The sequence below is a fragment of the Vanacampus margaritifer genome, chromosome 15, assembly GCF_051991255.1.
Source record: "Vanacampus margaritifer isolate UIUO_Vmar chromosome 15, RoL_Vmar_1.0, whole genome shotgun sequence".
In the NCBI taxonomy this organism is placed as follows: domain Eukaryota; kingdom Metazoa; phylum Chordata; class Actinopteri; order Syngnathiformes; family Syngnathidae; genus Vanacampus; species Vanacampus margaritifer.
Genome location: NC_135446.1, coordinates 3,758,388 through 3,776,359, shown reverse-complemented (window position 1 = coordinate 3,776,359; position 17,972 = coordinate 3,758,388). Strand labels below are relative to the sequence as shown.

Sequence of the window (17,972 nt, the reverse complement as noted above, 5' to 3'; positions counted from 1 at the left end):
TCCGGGGGAATTTCTTTGCCTGACACGGCTGGTAAATAATCGCGCTCCCGAGTGTGGACGCGGAATCCAGATGCAGTGCATTAATGTGCTGACAGAGCTGTTGGCCTGGAACAAGCCACCGTGGTGGGACGTAGATTTAAAGTATGTGTAGACGGGATACAATTGTAAACCAGCAAAGATTGACACCTCATTGCAATTTTCAAATCTCAAAGGCTGCAATATGGGAAAAAATTAACGATCAGATTTATCACGTAATAATTTATGTGTGCATGTTTAGTAAGTTAACAAGGTAACAACTTCAATTTAAGTAGCTCAAGAGTTTAATTTAAGAGCTTTTCATATTAATTCATGGTTCATTTATATTAGTGTAAGCCTCATAAATCAGCTATTGTTTATTGTAATACAGAGGAATTTGTTGCATTTGTTTGTTAAAAATACATGGCAAGAGGGACCTTCAAATAAAATAAAATATTTGCACATTTTATCACAAGCGCAATATTGATAGCATTTGTGAACTGATAGGTTTGGTATGGATTCATCAGGTCCTTCAAACCGGACTTTGTCCTGATTCGCCAGCATGCCTACAGCATGGTCCCAGGGGAGGACTTCAGGAACCTCGTCATCGGCTTGCATTTTGGCGGCGTGCCCAGCATCAACTCCGTCTTCTCCATCTACAACTTCTGCAGCAAGCCCTGGGTGGTAAGTCAGACATTAGCAGTGTGTGTTGCTACACTCGAACCCCCCCGGAGGTGCTGCCACTCCCTCCCTCCTCCAGGGCTGGACTGACCATCTGGCATACAGGGCAGATGCCCGGTGGGCCGACATCTTTTGGGGCCCCGATGCAGTGCTTTTTAATTATTATTTTCCTCCATTTTACCCCAAAAGACTGACCCACAAATTAGAGCACGTGTCAAGATCCGGTCCTCGAGGGCCTGAGTCCTGTGTGTTTTAGAGCGTTCTCTACTCCAACACACCTGATTCAATGATCAGGATAATTATCAGGCTCCTGCAGAGCTTGCTGATGAGGTTAAAAATGAATCAGTTGTGTTGAACGTGGGAAACCTCTAACAAATGCAGGGCTCAGGCCCTCGAGAACTGGACTTTGACACCACTGATTTAGCGGGAGTAGTCCATTAATCCATTTAGAATATAGACAGCAACCTGAACCAACATCAGTCAATAATCCAAGTCACTCTCCTCAACAACATCCCCATTTTTGGTCTCAATATCCCCCTGTCCTCCTCTGTTATAAACCTCTCATTCGATACCCACATCCATCACCTCTGTAAGGTTTCCTTCCATCACCTCAAAAACAGTGCCAAAATTCGTCCCTCTCCCTCCCCAACGGATGCGGAAAAGTTGATTCATGCCTCCTCATCTCCTCCAGGTTGGACTATTGTAATGCCCTCCTCATCGGGACCCCAGGCAAGAGCCTACAAAAACTATAGCACATCCAGAATTGTGCTGCCCGGGTCTTGATGAGGAGGCGCAAATATGACCACATCACCCCGGTCCTAAAATCCCTCCACTGGTTGCTAATTCAATACAGAATACATGATAAAATCTGCCTGCTTACCCACAAATGCATTCACTCACTCTCCACAATGCCACACAACACCTTTGCTCCTCCTCCACCTACTGCCGGGTGAGCTTAAGTCAAATGCCAGGGCCGATTTTTGAGCCAGTCCAGCCCTGCCTCCCTCCCTCCTTCCTTTGGCAGCTGATTTTGTTTAGGCTCTCGAATGAAGCTGGAACACCTGCCGCTGGCGCTGGCAAGGCAGGTGACCTCCAGAGACTCATATTATGACTCATTCTGCAGTTGAACGATTCACAATACTGCAGTGAAAAAAAGGAGGCGGCTTCACAGTCTTGTGCTTGCTGAACTAAGACAGTTGATCATTTGTCTTGCAGTTCTCTCAGATGATAAAGATCTACCACTCCCTGGGTGCAGATAAATTCCCCCTGAATGAGCAAACTTTCTATGCCAACCACATGCAAATGGTAAGTTATTACTTTTAATGAGGGGCAAAAAAAATACATGTACACAAACTCATATTCATTCAATCTTTATTATAAAAATATAAAATAGCATACTTCAGGAAACAGTGTTTTACACATAGACTGTACACAGTTTCCTTGATTTGACTTTTATCTAATAAGGATCAAACTTGAGACAGTATATTTACACAAATGTGAAGCACAGAATGGGACACACAAACAGCTCAGTCGGAGAAAAATATCACCAATTTAGTCCGTGTTAAAATGAATAGTCATGATTGCACAATGATGGAAAAGCCTCCATTTTGCACTTAATAGAAAGTGTGTGCTTCTTGTCAATTGGATGAATCAATTGTTGACAACCAGGCCAAAGCATTTAAAGTAACACATGTTGTATTAGTGGTGATCAGGCTGTTCTTCCAAGCCAGAGGCAATTGTGTGTCCATCAATTGAATGGAATGAATGCAAGATACTGCTCTGGAAAGAAAAAATAAGAAACAGCAGAATTTAGTGACAATATTCTAACATTTAGATACTGTATGTGTCCATTTGAAATAATTCCATATAAAAAAGATTGAAAATGGACATGAAAAATATTTGTAACCTCTTTGTATCATTGATTGGTTTGTGAAGCGTACCAGACAAGGAAATTATGATCACCATTGAAAAACAAAACAAAACACGATATTCAACTTGAAAATGCCGGTCCTTCATTTAGGACATTTTCTAGTTTTTGTTTTGTTTAAAATAATATAATATAATATAATATAATATAATATAACATATACATCCACAGCAAATCTACCATCTGATCCAGATAAATAAATGTTTTACAGAGGTTTCAGTTTAGTTGATAATTCATTTTCTGTAGCTTATGTACAATAAAAAAAATCTAATCTCACCATCTCCGAGCAATGTGTAGCTTTCGTGTGCGTCAGCACTGTAACAGACATTTTTTTTTAGCATTGCTCTGATTTCATCAGTGCCCTAATATACATTTTTGAACACCATTTTGTGTCTACTGCACTGACGGAGTCAATTATGTTGTATCGAAATAAGAGGCTATATTTATTCATTAATTTTGCCTCACATTGGCACATGATCTTAACAGTACAGCTTGTGTACTATAAAGTTTTACGCTACTCTATTGCTTTTTGAAGGGACAGTTTGTAAACTGCCTTTGTGCACCAATAAAAAAGGCAATCTCTTTGATTTTAAATGATGTTTTCTGATCTAACATTAATGATAAAGACCCCAGTAGTGGTTGAGATTGTGGCCATACATTCTTTTATTATTTTTACCACCATTCAACCCCAGTTGATTGTTGGATTTGTTCATTGTAGAGTTGGACTGGGCAGTCTGTACAAGAGCAAAAAAAATAAAATAGTAAAAAGTCAATCAGAAGTGCTACAAAACAGGCACTGTAATGGATTGGCTGTATTTTTTTTCTTTTGTCTGTAATGCGAGACTTAGGTTTGGAAGTCCTACAATACTATACAAGGGGCAAAATGGCGCCAAAGGGGAGGCGATGGTTGTTGAGGAAAGACTCGCTTGGTTGTGGTTCAGGGGTCAGTTGTGTTGACGACTGTTTTATCGCGACCATTCATGCCCCGGTACCAGCTGCAGTAGCCCTCCTTCTGCTGGATGCAGGCGTAGTGTCGGGATTGGTAGCCCGGATAACCAAAGTGGGACAACATGTCAGTCCATAGGCACTCGGTCTTGGACGTCACGAAGCAGGGCAGGTAGTGGCAGGATTTAATCTAAATGGACACAAACACAAGAAAGAATGACGCTAGTAGAAAACCCCCCAAACTTGTTTATTGTGTCAGCTGTGTGAGTGTGCTTTTTGTGTCTGTTGCAAAATACATAGGTGAATGTGGCTCTCCTTTATCACATGTGAGGGCATCACAAAATCATTGGGGAGCGAATATTCAACTGCGATATAAGTTGGGAAACCCCGCAACTCAAATTTGATGCCAAAGTAGATTTATTATCTTCAGAAGAAGGAAGCTTGCTATTTAAATCCTTCCAAACTGCAGATTAAAAAAAAGGTTTAAAAAAATATATATATATATATTTTTTTGCGAGTAATTAATGAGTTTCACTGAGTCCTGCAATGCTAAATTAATTTTTGCCGTTTGTTTAAGGCACTGATGTTTTTGCTTCAATCCCAAAGGCTTTTGTTAAACCTCTCACCTGCAGGTGTTGGCACAAAAAGCCCACACACTTAAAAACAAAACGCAGTGTAACCTCTCAAGGAGGTAATGAACGGAAACGCCGCTTATTGACAGAAAGTCACATTCGCCAGCTGCAAATTTGGATCTGAAAGAGACAAATCAGATCCAATTGAAAGTTCCCAATTTAGGTGTTTAAAGGTTGGGGAAATTGTCCTCCACGGTTCAGAGATGCGGAACTTCCTGCTTTGAGTCATTTTAATAAGTGGAAGATAAATACTTTGTACAGTTCCCTACCAATCATTTAACAACTTTTAAGTGAGGGTTTGATGGATTGTCTTCTTCCTTCAAGCTTGTGAGAACAAATAGGTCTTTGTAAGGATCCACCAATAGCAGCCAATGAGGTTAGCTGATGTCCAGCACACTTTTGTGTAGATGGCAGTCAATACACATTGGATAGTTTGTATTGTGTTTTACGTATGTGCGACGTTGCATTCAAAATGAACATCAGGCCGTTTCGGTCATTGACGATCTTTAATAACTATTCAAGATATTTCTATTCCTCCTCTAATCCTAAATAACTTCCTCTGGTCCTCCTCTTCCCTCTTGCAACTGCGGACTTGAAGCCCTGATGTCCTTGCAGTCTATTGGCAAGCTGGTTTCCACTCACCCTGCAGTTGCAGCCCAGCTGGTAGCGGTGGTTTATGCCTTTCTTCTGAGCCAATGAAAGGCGTTCCCACCGCTCGTTGAAGTTGCACAGTCCCGTGTACACCTTGCCATCATACACCCGGCCTGGAAAATACAAGTCAAGGACGTTAGTTGCTTACTGTTTTTCAATAACTAACAAAAAAAAAGCACTATTGGAGAGAGTATGTAATTGTTAATTAAGACTGTGTGGACGAGTCTCTGTGGGCATGTGCTGATTAGATGATGAAAGTGATGGTGCTACTTTTCAAAGCGCAATCCTGGCGTAGTAGTAAACGAGACAGTGAATCTACAGTAGCCTTGCAGCCATGCCAAGTATGCAGTTTTGATAACTATCATCACTAACACAAGCAAACTTGTATTTTTTCAGGCATGAGGACACTTTTCCATTCTGTAAATATACACCCCAATTCATTTGTGTGCGGTAAGACATAAGCCCAATTAAAGCGTCACCCCTATTTCTGAATACCCAAAGGTCAGCGTGCATCTATTTTTACCTCTGTGGTCTGGTTGCGGCTTACTGACTCCTGAGACAGGTGCTCTACGGCAGCCCGCAAGCACTCGGAAACATCAGGATATGTCACCTCCACCATGTTTTCGCCATGCCGGAATTTGACAGCCCCCGCAAGTATTTTTTCCCTTTCAACCTCCAGCTCGCACTGCATCCCCGCACAGGGGTTAAATTCATGGAGGGGCTTGCTTACCCACTTGTGACACTGTGTGGAGTGTGAGGCACGTTCCTGAAATACTCAAGCCATCAAAGAAAGCTGAAGACGCCCCTCTCACATTCCTGTGTGTGTGTGTGTGTGTGTGTTTTGAAATTGCCTCTGACTAAATATAGAGGAGAGAGAACTACGGTGATGTCACTCCCACTTGGGCTGGTAAAACTTAGCTGCCATCCCCTGGCAACCTCGAGTCTGTTCACCAGTACCTCAGGATGTAGTTCCAGTATTTACAGGTCGGAGCTTAGCGTCGGTCCATATGCCAAGCACCGTGGGGTCCAAAGTTAAAAAGTGCACTTGTGTTGGAAAGGGCAAGTCATAAAATGCCCTTGCTGTAAACAACTTGCTTCCTGCTTCCGGCTTGTAATTACACCTTGTGAGAAAGAAAACACATTTCTGCTGCTTCTGGCATGATGCGCTCAAGTCGTCACGTGCATTTTGGTCTCAAAAGTCAATCGATGAAAATGTTTCTTCATCTATTTGGAGTGATTGGCGTACTATAGAATCATTTTTAATGCAAATGCACTCTGTGTGCATTTGGTCATTAAAAATGCCATCTACATAATTCTGTTGTTGGTTTTGGTTAAAGGTCTCATAGTATAAAAATGCACTTGAGTTGGGGTTTCTATCAATAATATGCATCCCCAACCTGTCTACGATCCAACCAGGTATGAAAAAAGTCTGTCTTTAGATTTCTTCTCCTTTCTAAAATGTGTGCTTCAAAAGGCCAGATTAAAGTTCCGTGTCTTTGTGACGTCAAAAAGACACGGAAGTGCACTCGACCCAACCCCCTCGGGTTAGTGACACCACCTCTGGTAAAGGTTTGTCACGCCCATTGATATTCGAGAAGCTGGCTGCGCCTTTCTTTTTCTCTCCCTGCTCGCAAATGCTTCGTGGAGAGGGGAAACATTGATCAGGAAAAAGTGTTTGCTTCCTTCATCCGAGTCTTTGAGAAGACAGTGGATTAATTTTATTTTTGAAGGACGTGTACCGACAGCATTTCTCTAAGGACTGTTTTGTTAGTGAAAGCCTGTTCAGCTGGATTTGCAAACGTGAAAGATGTAGGTTTAACATTTTATTTGGATTTAGCCTTCCTTCCTATCCTTTCAATTAGTGATGTGCCATATCATACCTTCTGCCATATTAATGGTGTAGTTTTAGTGTCTAAAGTGGGAGCTACATTTGTCATGTGTAGGGTTGTTTGGTTACAAGAGGTCAGATACGATAAAGCAGACGGTGGTTGGATAATACTGAAGCGGTCGCGTATTTTTTTTTGCCAAGATACAATCTGCGGTGGTTATTTTCCCGTGACTGGCAACTCGCCACTTAGTTGACGTGACTTTGTGATGCTAACCGGCCGCTAAGTGGTCTTGACGAGACGGCTTGCACGTTGCGACCGCGCAGTGGCCTAAATGTGCACATTTGTGTTATTCATAACCGCTTGTAAATGTCTACCAGCATTCACGGCAAAATAACGCTTGCAGGAGAGTTGCCGGTTACGGCAAAATAACCACTGCCTAAACAATGGCAAATTAACGCGACAACATAGTCTCTGTAGTAACGTTATGCTACTTTTTCTTACGGTAAAACGTTATGCCACTTCTCCACATATTAAAATAGTTCTCAAATGTCTGTCTGGCTCAAATTGGTACAGTTGTACCACACTGCTTCTGCTCGCCATTGGCCGAGTCGTTTCCCAACATTAGCACATGGCTACCATGACCAAAATCACTGCCCCTTTCAGAGAGAAGGGTATGGCCTGGGGGGGCCTGGTGCAGCAATTTATGTTTTTAGTTTTTTTTGCTGATTTAGGGACAGCAAAACTATTAGATCCAAAGTCAATTTGGATGATGGTATGTCACAGATATGTCTTTTACACATTTGAGAACTATTTTAGTATGTGGAAAAGTTGAATAATATAAGAGCTTTAAAGTTGTTTGATGGGGTCGCGATCTGGGCCGTAGAGACTTTCCACAAGCAGGTCTCAATGGCCCCAGCTTTGTGCACATTCTGACACTTCCAAAAGTATTCCCACAAAGTTTTCAGCATGAACTTGTATAATATGTCTGAAGAATTGCGCTTGAGTGCTAACTAAGGAGCTTAGTCTAAACCCGGTTATTTCATTCTGGTGTTTCTCAACACTTGTGTTCATGTAATGGAGCTCCAATTATCCAGCGTTTAAAAACATTTATGGATTTTGTGTGCAATATCAACTCACCTGTGATAAGGTAGTGATACTTGTTGATGTCAAACTTGACACCACACAAGCTTTCTGAGGCGTCTGTGTAAATATGCTGCACATGCTGGATTTTGTCAAATCCTTTGTACATCTGTAAGGCATGAGAAGCAAACAACATTTCAAGACTTGTGCCGTGCCGTCCCCTCTTTCTGCCACTGCACCCTTTACTTAGCCTCCACATAAATAATCCGGCATGAAATTAAGCATGTCAGTTTTATCAGATGACATTCCTTAAGGAATGCCTTGTGGGAGAAGGAGTATTAGTGCTGTGCCCTAACCAAATCATAGATAACACGATTATTTCGTGTAATGTGCTTGGACTTTGATGCTGTGTTGGCAAGCCGTCCCGATATTCATTGCTAAACCATGAACTGATCTTGGCTCCCTCCATTTAGCTCAGGTATGCAGAGTCAGTGTTTGCCCTGAGAACTGTTGGCTTTTCTCTGCTGCAATTTATTTGTCTGGGAACAACAGGAAATCCATGTTTAGACTCGCGGCTCCCAGAACAAACTGTTACATCAACCCACAAGTTTGGGGGCTTTTGGATGGCATTTTTCCCATCGGATTTGTTTACATTTGGACAGAATTGCATGCTTAATCAGCCTACATGGAAAACTCCTGTTTACAGTCAAAATCAGCAGACGTGAATCCAAATAAATAAGCCATGAGGTCAGTGTGTCCCGTCAAAATCCAATCCATTGTTGACGAAATGGCCGTTTCATGCATTTGTCAGTGTTTGCAGTCATGCCGTGTCGGACTGTTGGAATGTTTACATGAGGAGTTTGCTTGAGATGCAATTCCTGCAAAGCCCTATAATCCCACAGCCTGGCTCCTGTCTAAGCAGTGGCTTGATGTCAGCATCTCTAAGAAATATGCACCGTTATGCAAGATTATAGGAAGTGATGCGCTTTTTCACAACATCATCATCAAGCCGTTAGACGGCCCAAAATGTAAATTTACTTCATGATCATGGTTGTATGGTTACAACATGGTGGTGTTGTTCATGGAGAACACTTGTCAAATAGGACCTTGTGCCACAATGCAACAAACACGTATATAGACATTTATAGAAAATTATTTTTTGACCAGATTGGCTGTTCACGCTTTTCGCAAAGTTAATAATCTCACCTTCATTTGCTTGACAGTGTAGCGCATCGTCCCAAAAGGTCCATCTCTCAGGAGCTTCTTGCCCACCACTTTAGCACGAATGACTGCAGAGAGAGCCACAGAGACAGAGAGAGAAAGACAGAAACACAGAGAGAGAGAGCGACAGGGAGGGGGGGTGGGGTTACCTCACCAATAACTTATGAAGATGATCCCGATTCCCGACAAACTGTCTCATTCTGTCACGCGTGTAACTTTGAGCATCACACAAACATAGCGCCTCGGCCAGTAAAGAGGCATTAAAGGACAGTTAATACCATTTCAGGACCAGGTTGGCACGACGGTTAATCCGTTTATCTGATTTTCTACATTGCTGCAGTTTGCCAAGGAGGGCGAATGTGAGAGAAACACTCAAGGGACATTTTGAGTTTTATCTACACAGTAGGTAATAGTGAGTCCAGCTAAAACAGTCCACCTTCCATATTGGGATCAGGCACTTGAAAAAATAGCATCTATATATATATATATATATATATATATATATATATTCTTTCCTGACAGTGATTTGTTTGCGTTTCCTCGTGTGAAAGCATAAACGGGAAGATCTGCGGGTCCTGCAAAAGAGATCAGGCCTCTTGTCAAGTTCACCTGCTGCCAACAGCTCGGCAGCAGCAGACACAACTAACACTTGAACCTGTTTCTTATGTTCTTGTGGAATTTCCTTCCAACATTCTTTGGGGGTTCGCATTCCCCACAAAAGTAGGTGAAAAAGTCAGGAGCCCTTTCATTCTTTTTAACTTACAGAATGAAGGCATCCGGAATCCTGGCTTCTTGGTCTGGATTCATCTTACTAATATAGCCTCCATGCAAATGGAAATGGGGATAGAAATAAGAGCCTTCAAGGAAGCAAAGGCAAGATAATGAAGATTCTGATGTCAGACGAGAACGAATGTGGAGTCTAATAAAATGCCATAACAACCGAAACACCTGTTAACCAAACATTTCCAAATCATAAAATTGCGATTCAGTTACCATGAAAGCCGCCAGAGCCTTTTTATTATTATTATTATTATTTTTACAATTTTGTTAGGTCCTTTGTGACACGAATTGCACATTTTAGTTAGTGTGGAAATAAATTTAGGTTACTAGAATGCTAAAAACAGTCCCTATTAGTCAGCTTTCAATCCTGTAAAACATTTCAACAAGAATTTGTTAATTACTTGCTTAACCTGTGCAAAATGTAGCCACGTGCTATTTAATGGACTTTACCTAACTACAAAGGAACCAATGCCTAATTCAAGACGAACGTGCAGATATAACAAGATTTTTCTACTTCTGTTACTTCACACTCAAATAATTGTTTTCCTACAAAACTCTGGCCTCAAAACCAGTCCCCAGGTGTGATACATACGTCAGTGTTTGAAGGGACTGTGCGTCAGCTGATAGAACTCGAGCACATCCAGACAGGGACCCCTTTTGTTGGACAGCAGTCCCTAATTGGCCGGTGGTGGTGCCATCAGCCCGAGGAATGTGCCGAGGGCCTCAGCTGTGACTCCCTGACCTCCGCTCCGTTCAACAGCTACATTTACCTAAAATCCCACCGCTCAAAAAGTCCACTTTACAAGCATTTATGTAACCTATTTCTGAAAAGTGACCTCACATCAGCCTGCTGTGACACATATTCATCCTATGCAAAGGATGTGACATCAATTTTCATCAGTAGGATGCTTCTTTTTTTTTTTTTTTTTGTGATGAGAGGTAACCAGGGTCTCTCAAGTGGATTTGTTTCACTTCTTCTTGCCGAGAGCAGATGGTTACACAAGTGCAATGCAAATGCTTCATCTCAAGGTGAGCCTGTAATTGAGTTAAATATTCATTTCGGCCTACGTACCACGTGACTATCAAACACGGTTACTCAATGGCGTTTGTGGCTAACTAAGTGTGACTGCGAGTGAGAAAATAAAAGTAGGTGTAAAGCGGGTGCCGGTGATTTTTTTAGTATGCATAAAAGTGGGCCAGGTTTGGGGAGGCGAGTGGGCGGAAGAGGAATTCTCAGGACAACACACTACCACGCTCCAGAATAAACACTGGAAATTAATCCCTGCTGTTGAGCTTTGTGCCAAATCGAGGAGAAAAACTGCAACCAAAATGTTGCAAGTCAGAGGAAAGTTCGGGCTTCATGATACTTTTGAGGTGAGATGGAAATGGAGAAACATTGTATAATTGACTAATAGCTTAGTTTGACTCTTGTTTTAATAGTCTTGGTTTAATTGTGTCCCACCTGAGCCACTGCAAATGTTGAGGTCACTCTTGCAATTGCTAATTGATCAAAGACTGCATGATGTCCGCGGTAATGTGAAGACGATTGAAGACATTTGGTTGAAGACCAGTCTTTAATATTTGAATTCCTTCTCGTTGAGTCATTGTTCGTGCGCTCAACATTGGCTGTTTGAAATCGTGAAACCTCGAGCGGCCTTGTGATCTCCAGAAACAGGTGGTGACGAGTGGGACATTTGATACGCTTGGCCAAGGGTACAAACATATCAGCTGTGTATGGAATCTCCAACCTTTGTATTTGAAGTCACTTTAGGGAAAACTGGCAGAACTCTCCTCATCACTGGATTCAAATGTGGTTACTTACGTGGTTATGGAACAATATGAAATCTCAGGGTCAAAGTTTGCTGCCAGGCCTCTAATCTTGCTTTCAGGGGGCTTTGCAACAAGGGCTGCTCGTTTCGCCTTGCAAATGGGTGGCTTTGATCTGGCAATTTGATGGCTGCCAACTAGGTCTGTTGAAACCACACATCAGGTACGTCGTAGGAAAATCGACAGGACTGTGCTCTTTTGTCACATTGGCAAACGTTCTAGCCAAACAACACAACAAGCAATGTTTCACACATGCTCAATTCAAATGTTTGCTTGAGGTTAAAAAATGACTGGCATGAAACAAAATGCGACGCCATTCCCAACCTTAATTAAGATTGATGGAATCAAGTGGCTACGCGTGATTATGGGTCAGGTCCACGAAAACAAGTGAAACACTTTGAACTGGAGTACGGCATGAAAATCGAGAAGATTCAGGCCTGTCACTTTTGATGTTGACAGTCGAAATTACTGTTGAGGGTTTCTCTCTTGCCACATTCGCGCCTCTAACCTTTTGCTTTTGCACCGACTACTCTTTGAACAAGCTTCAGCGGCGCACACAATTTTTCGGAATTTTTGGGGGGAGCTACTGAACCACACCAGTTTCCTATGAACATTCACTAAACCCTTCTTTATTGACAAATTAAATGGGATTTTTTTCCCCCCCAAATTGAAGACCCAGGTATAGGGTTTACTTGAGAGAGTCACCTTTTCGTCCAATCTGGCTCTCTTCACCTTGAATTCAGAAAGTGTTGTGTTTTTGTATTCTGTATCTCCATGCAGCTTAACTCTTTGACTGCCAAAAATGTTAAATAACGTTTAGTAAAATCCTACGGAGCGCCAAAGACGTTAAAAGACGTTCACCAAGTTTTTTTTGTTGTTTTTGGGAAACGGGTGGAGGAAAGCCTTGGCCAGCTGTGCTGAAAGTATCAAGCAGATCTAGTTAGTATAATGACTATTTTTGGCCCCTAGATGGCAGCGATGACTCTCTTTGGACAAGATTGGATAGGCGTCAGTAGTAGAAGACGTGAGGCGGAGCTAGAGTGTTGAGGGGACAATGGCTGAGAAAGCGAAAATGGCGACCGGTGGCAAGCAGCTCACGCTTGATCGTTTTTTCAAAGAAGAGAAGCATCAACCAGTGCTAAAGAGCACATTGATGACGACGATGATGATGATGGTGACTCCGAGGTTGACGCCGAAGTTGGAAGCGTTGACGCGGCGGCTATGATCACGTCATAAAGCCTCACCGGCTAGCGATGCTAACGCCGGAAAACGCGGAGCACAACCGAGCACTTCTGCACTGGCGGACGTTCAATCGGACGATGAAGAGTGCCCCGAGTCCAATGCATATTCATCGGAGGAGTGGGTACAGTCTGATCACGGAGAAGACACTGGTTATGGACTACGATACCACCATGAATGGAGCGGATCAGATGGATCGATGGAAGATAGGAACTGAAGGACATGAGGAAGCCAGACATAACACCACCGTAACGTCACCGTATCATGATCCTGAGAGTAGACTTGATGGCAACATGGCCAAACACACACTGCAGTATATACTTGCTATTCCCCGGAAAAAAAAGCCAAAAAGTGTAGCGTCTGCAATCGCAGTGAAACTAATCTGTTGTGCAAATCCTGCTGCGTCCCCTTGTTACAAATAGAAAAACTGTATTTGAAACATCCACACAATTGTAAATAGTACCACGGTTGCACAAATTTGTAAATAGTTTGCCAAATTGTTTTGTCAAATTGTTACACAGTTGAATGCAAATAAACTTATTTTGCTATCAAAAAACACTTTTTCATTGTTGGTGGTAGTGTTTTACAGAAGTAAAGCACTGTTTAGGTGTTTGTGGCATCATTCATGGAAAAAAAAGGTGTCAAATTCACTAGAGTGCATGAAATAATATCGTTTCACAAAAAGCTTGATTTCTCCATATTTTGTTTCAAAACAGAGCATTTGGGTGAAACTAACCATTTTCTATTGTTGATTACTGAAAAACGGAATAAGGTAGAAAAAAACTTTTTTTTTTCTGATGAAAGATGAGAGTCCAATCTCATTTGGTAGTATGTGTGTTTCCATAGTCCAAACACAACATTTTCTGTGGACCTTGAAAGATGCTTAAATCGGCTAGCACCCACGGCATCCCTTTTCTGAAAACGTCTGGCAGTCAAAGAGTTAAGGAAGTCTTCCTTTAGTTTTGTTAGTTGTTTGTTGTAGAATTGCTCAACTTGGCATTGCAGTTCATCACTCAACTCTAGATTTTATAGAGCACTTTCAAACAACCACTGCTGTTTTCTTAAGATGGAACCCATTGAAAACAGCAGAGGCCCCAGAATGGACCCCTGTGGAACACCATGTGTTCCATTATACGTGCAAATTCATATTGCACATATTATTATAAGGGATACATAACCTAACATAAGGGATTGCAATAATAAGAAATCACATGACGTGGCATCACAAAAAGTCGACTACTGATTACAGCAAATTCCCTGCAGCACAGATAGGCCAAGCAGTTAGCGTTATCACCTGCAGCTAATGATGACCAAGCAGATCATCACCAATCATTTGTGTCAGGTGTGTGTCTTGACCTCTGCCGAGCCACCGTGGTTCGATGGAACCCAAGTTAAGAACCACTGGCTGAACAACTTTTATCTGCAACTGTGTCAGATGAACTGTCCCCTCAACGTTGACATTTTCAAGTTTGAAATTGTAATTCGTCCAGCTGCTGTTTTGGAGGTTCACAACTCAGAAAACTTAAAGCTAAGCCAGGAACTAAGACAGCCACTCTCAAATCTTTTTTGAGCGGCTCGTAATTGATGAATGTCCCCATTGAAGTCAGTTTCAGATTCTGACTCTGGCCATCTGAGCTAGTCCGAATAATATGAAAGACATGAAGATCCCTGAGAAGGACGGATGCAGGATTAGGCAACCCCCCCACCCCCCAACACACACACACGCACACACACACTCCATGGAAGCCTGCTGTTGTCTTTTGATAGTTGTGACTGAGCGTCAGCTGATGCCAGGTAACTGTCACGCATCGGCGTGTGTTTGTGAGAGCGGCTCTGTGCTCACGGCGCCACTCTCATGTGGCGCTCCCATTTTGGTGTGATCTTGCAATCTCTCAAATGCAGCTCACGAGGTGATGTGATTTTGGCAGACACGCACAATGAGGAAATTGTAAACACGGAGCTGATGGAAGCAGCAGTTCATTGCGGGTGCTCAAATTTTGCATTTGGGTGTTTGTCCCCTTAAAGAAATGCAAGTGGTCCCTGACAACAATGCAGCATGCAATGAAATCAAGTTAGACATTATGGAACCTCAACATGCATAACAAATGACTTTTATCGGTTTCTAGTGGTGATCACTATTCAGTGCAACACCAACAGGACATTTGAATGTGTGTGAAGCGCCGCAGCTGCACAAACCAAGACTCGCAAGGTGGCACGTGTTTCTGTGAGACGATTGTTTCATTGAGGTGGAATCAGGGTTTGTATTTTCGACACTGCCCATGGTCATTTGAATGACATATTTGAAGTAGAATGTTACTTCACAAATGTCATCTAGCCCAAATGGGCAGAACAGCCAAGTGGAATTGTAAGCTGAATCTTCAAGTCATGTTCTCCATGGAGACTTCCTAAATCTGTGAGCCCTGATTAGATATGCAGCATGCAGCTTACTGTTTCCATTCATCCAAGCTTGCTTACGTAAATACAGTCACGTGTCTGGTGACAACACAGCACGGAGATGGGAATTCTTTTGTCAGGCCAAATGCAAGTTTAAAAAAAACAAAAAACTTTGCATTTGGAGCCACTGCCGCACACTCGGAGACATAATAGGCATGGGCCGTTTATGCTGACGACTGTCTTCATTTAAATAATAAATGATAACTCATGCTGCTGAAATCAATGAAAGCTTGGCACGCATGTCGGAAACTCTTTAAGTCACTTTAGAGCTGTTTTTAGTGCTCGGCCATCAATTACATACTCAGTTCTCATCCCGAAAATAGTCGTGTGTTGTATTACAAGCAGTGGATGTGTAAGAGCATTTGAACAAGCTGCTTGCTGTGTCAACAAGTGTTGAAATGCATGCATGGCTGAGAGTTATCCTCACCTATGTCGGAGTTGCAGTACGCGTCTTGCGGGTGCGTTAGGGCGCACGAGCAGCCCTCGGTGAGCTGCTGAAGCTGCAGGCTGCTGGCTAACAGCAGGCTGAGCAAGTGGCGGTACAGCCGCTGCATTGCTCTCCACACTGCTGCTGCTGGCGACTGGTTGCCTGTTGTCGTCCGCGTGGATCCGCTGGAGCTGCGCGCTTTATGTCCCACTCACGTTGCTGCGTCGTTCTCTCTTTCTCGCTTTCGCTCTCTCTCTGTTTGGAGCGTCTCTCCACGCCGATGGCTGAGAGCGGCTCTGGCGTAACATATAAGCATGCCGCTCACTTACGCGGTGACGCCCCCTCTCCAACTCTGCAGCCGGGGGCGGGGCGCCCAATCACAGAGCGGTGGCGCGCTGCAACTTATGAGTAAAACCATGTGGAAAAATAGAATGCAGCCATCCTATTTTTTCTTGTTCTTTTTGTGTATATACAGTAGCTCCATGTGACTCCATAAGATGAATAATATCGGGCATAGATGGATACCACAGTTGAACTGTTTTAGTCAAACAGTCCTTTTGACATCAATTGATAAAACTCACTCCTAAGGATGAATAAATACATTTGTTTCCAAGATTTTTTTTTTCAAAGTGATATAATTTTCAGCAGTTAGAAGTTAATATTTTGTCTAGAATTAATTGGATAACTTCATGTATAATACCTTTAAAAATACATTTTGACAATTGTCATCGACTGAAGATGACATCACACGTGCTGAGGGTTCGGGTAACGACCAATCATGGCTCAGTTTGCAAACGTCACATGGCCAAACCCAGAAAACAGGTGAGCCACAATTGGTCATTACCTAAACTCGCTGTGATGTCATTTTCAGTCGACAGCAATTGGCAAAATGTCTTTTTAAAAGTATTTCTTGTACATGAAGTTATCAAATGAATTTTAGACAAAATATTAACTTCTTACTGCTGAAAATGGTTAAATGAGTCAAGCATCCCTTTAATTATTTGATACTAAACGTAACTTTTTTTCGGGGGGCAAAAAAATAAAAGCAAGTCTTATGGCCTCACCTGAAGGTCTTATGTACAAGTAGTTCTTTCCTTATATTTTATATAGGGCTGCAACTACGATATATAGGACTGCAAAATCGATCAAGTAAAAAAAAAAAAATCTTTATATAAATCAATATATTCAAAAAAGGGATTTTTTTTCATATTGACAGTGTCGAAAATGCACAAAAGCAACACATTTTTTTTTATGATTCAGTTACTGATTTGGTTCCGACCATGTCATAAAATGGGCAAATATGTTCATCATTGTTTTCCAAAGTCAAAGCAGATGTTTTTAAATGTCTTATGTTTTATGTAAAAAATGTTTTTAAATTGTGAGGATATTTACTTAAGTCCATTGAATTCACAACTAATTATAATATGCATTTATTTCAAGATAAGATATGACACACTGCTGCCTCAGCCTGACTGTGACCTCAAAGGCAAGGAAGCAATCAGTGTCTCTTTTAATCCGACTCTATTCTCAAATGGCCTTGCGGCGGACAACTATGGGGATTCAATGAGCCTATTAAACTCGTCTTCTTTTGCCTCTGACTGTCTTGGTGAACCAGAGTGCAACCGTGTTATCGCCGCAGAGGCTTATCTGCACAGACTGGACGAGAGCTATGTTAAGGAATGACGATACCCGCCGTTATATAAGCAAGCCAGGAATAATCAAGTTAAGGAAGCGCAACTGCTATTGTGCCTTCACATTAAGACACTCTTGGATTGGCTTCATTTTCTGACTTTCTCTTGATATCATCATTTCGATAGCTAGCAGTGTGTTTATGGAATTGAGTGGTTTGGTCACCTAATTACTTTCTTTTACAAAGATTAACTGGAGTTCATAATGAAACTCACACAAACTTCCATTTTCTGTTCATGAGTCATATCTCCCTCACAAGTCAGTGTTTGCTCAGTAGATTAGAAGAGTGCGACGTTGAATGTTTTCTCATTGCAGAAGGCAGATCCGACCCGGTTGGGCGACTTCAATCACAGCACACATCAAGCAGAAGGCAGCACGTGAAGCTGTTTGGCTTCTGCGTCTCGTTGATAATGGTGTGTCCGTTGTGATTTCAGCCTCCTGACCTGACGTCTGAAATAACAGATATGTGACATTCCTGACTAACTTTAGACACAAGATCGGCATGCATGTTGCAGCCGGACCTTACTTTGTATTTCCAAATGTGGAGATGAAGACGAGGAGGAGGAAGTTGATTC

The 17,972-nt window shown here is 42.2% G+C and overlaps 2 protein-coding genes across 2 annotated transcripts in view; one reads left to right on the top strand and one right to left on the bottom strand.

Annotated features, from left to right (window-relative positions):
• syn3 (synapsin III) overlaps positions 1-17,972 on the top strand; it is an 85,502-nt gene that overhangs the window by 44,768 nt on the left and 22,762 nt on the right. The window contains exons 5-6 of the mRNA XM_077543382.1: positions 543-699; positions 1,912-2,001. Of these exons, the coding sequence (XP_077399508.1) occupies positions 543-699; positions 1,912-2,001 (247 nt within the window). The remainder of the gene's footprint in view (positions 1-542; positions 700-1,911; positions 2,002-17,972) is intronic.
• On the bottom strand, positions 2,051-16,027 carry LOC144035172 (metalloproteinase inhibitor 3). The gene is made up of 5 exons (XM_077544671.1): positions 15,709-16,027; positions 8,967-9,049; positions 7,818-7,929; positions 4,843-4,964; positions 2,051-3,758 (listed from the first exon to the last, which is right to left on the bottom strand). Exons 1-5 carry the CDS (start codon positions 15,833-15,835, stop codon positions 3,561-3,563), a joined length of 642 nt encoding a protein of 213 aa, XP_077400797.1. The 5' UTR covers positions 15,836-16,027; the 3' UTR covers positions 2,051-3,560.

Coding starts and splice junctions, on each gene's coding strand:
- LOC144035172 (XM_077544671.1), bottom strand. CDS start 15,835: ATGCAGCGGCTGTACCGCCACTTGCTCAGCCTGCTGTTAGCCAGCAGC. Junction 4,965..7,817: donor GTATCACTACCTTATCACAG/GTGAGTTGATAT, acceptor TGTATTTTCCAG/GCCGGGTGTATGATGGCAAG. Junction 3,759..4,842: donor AGCTGGGCTGCAACTGCAGG/GTGAGTGGAAAC, acceptor GTGTCCATTTAG/ATTAAATCCTGCCACTACCT.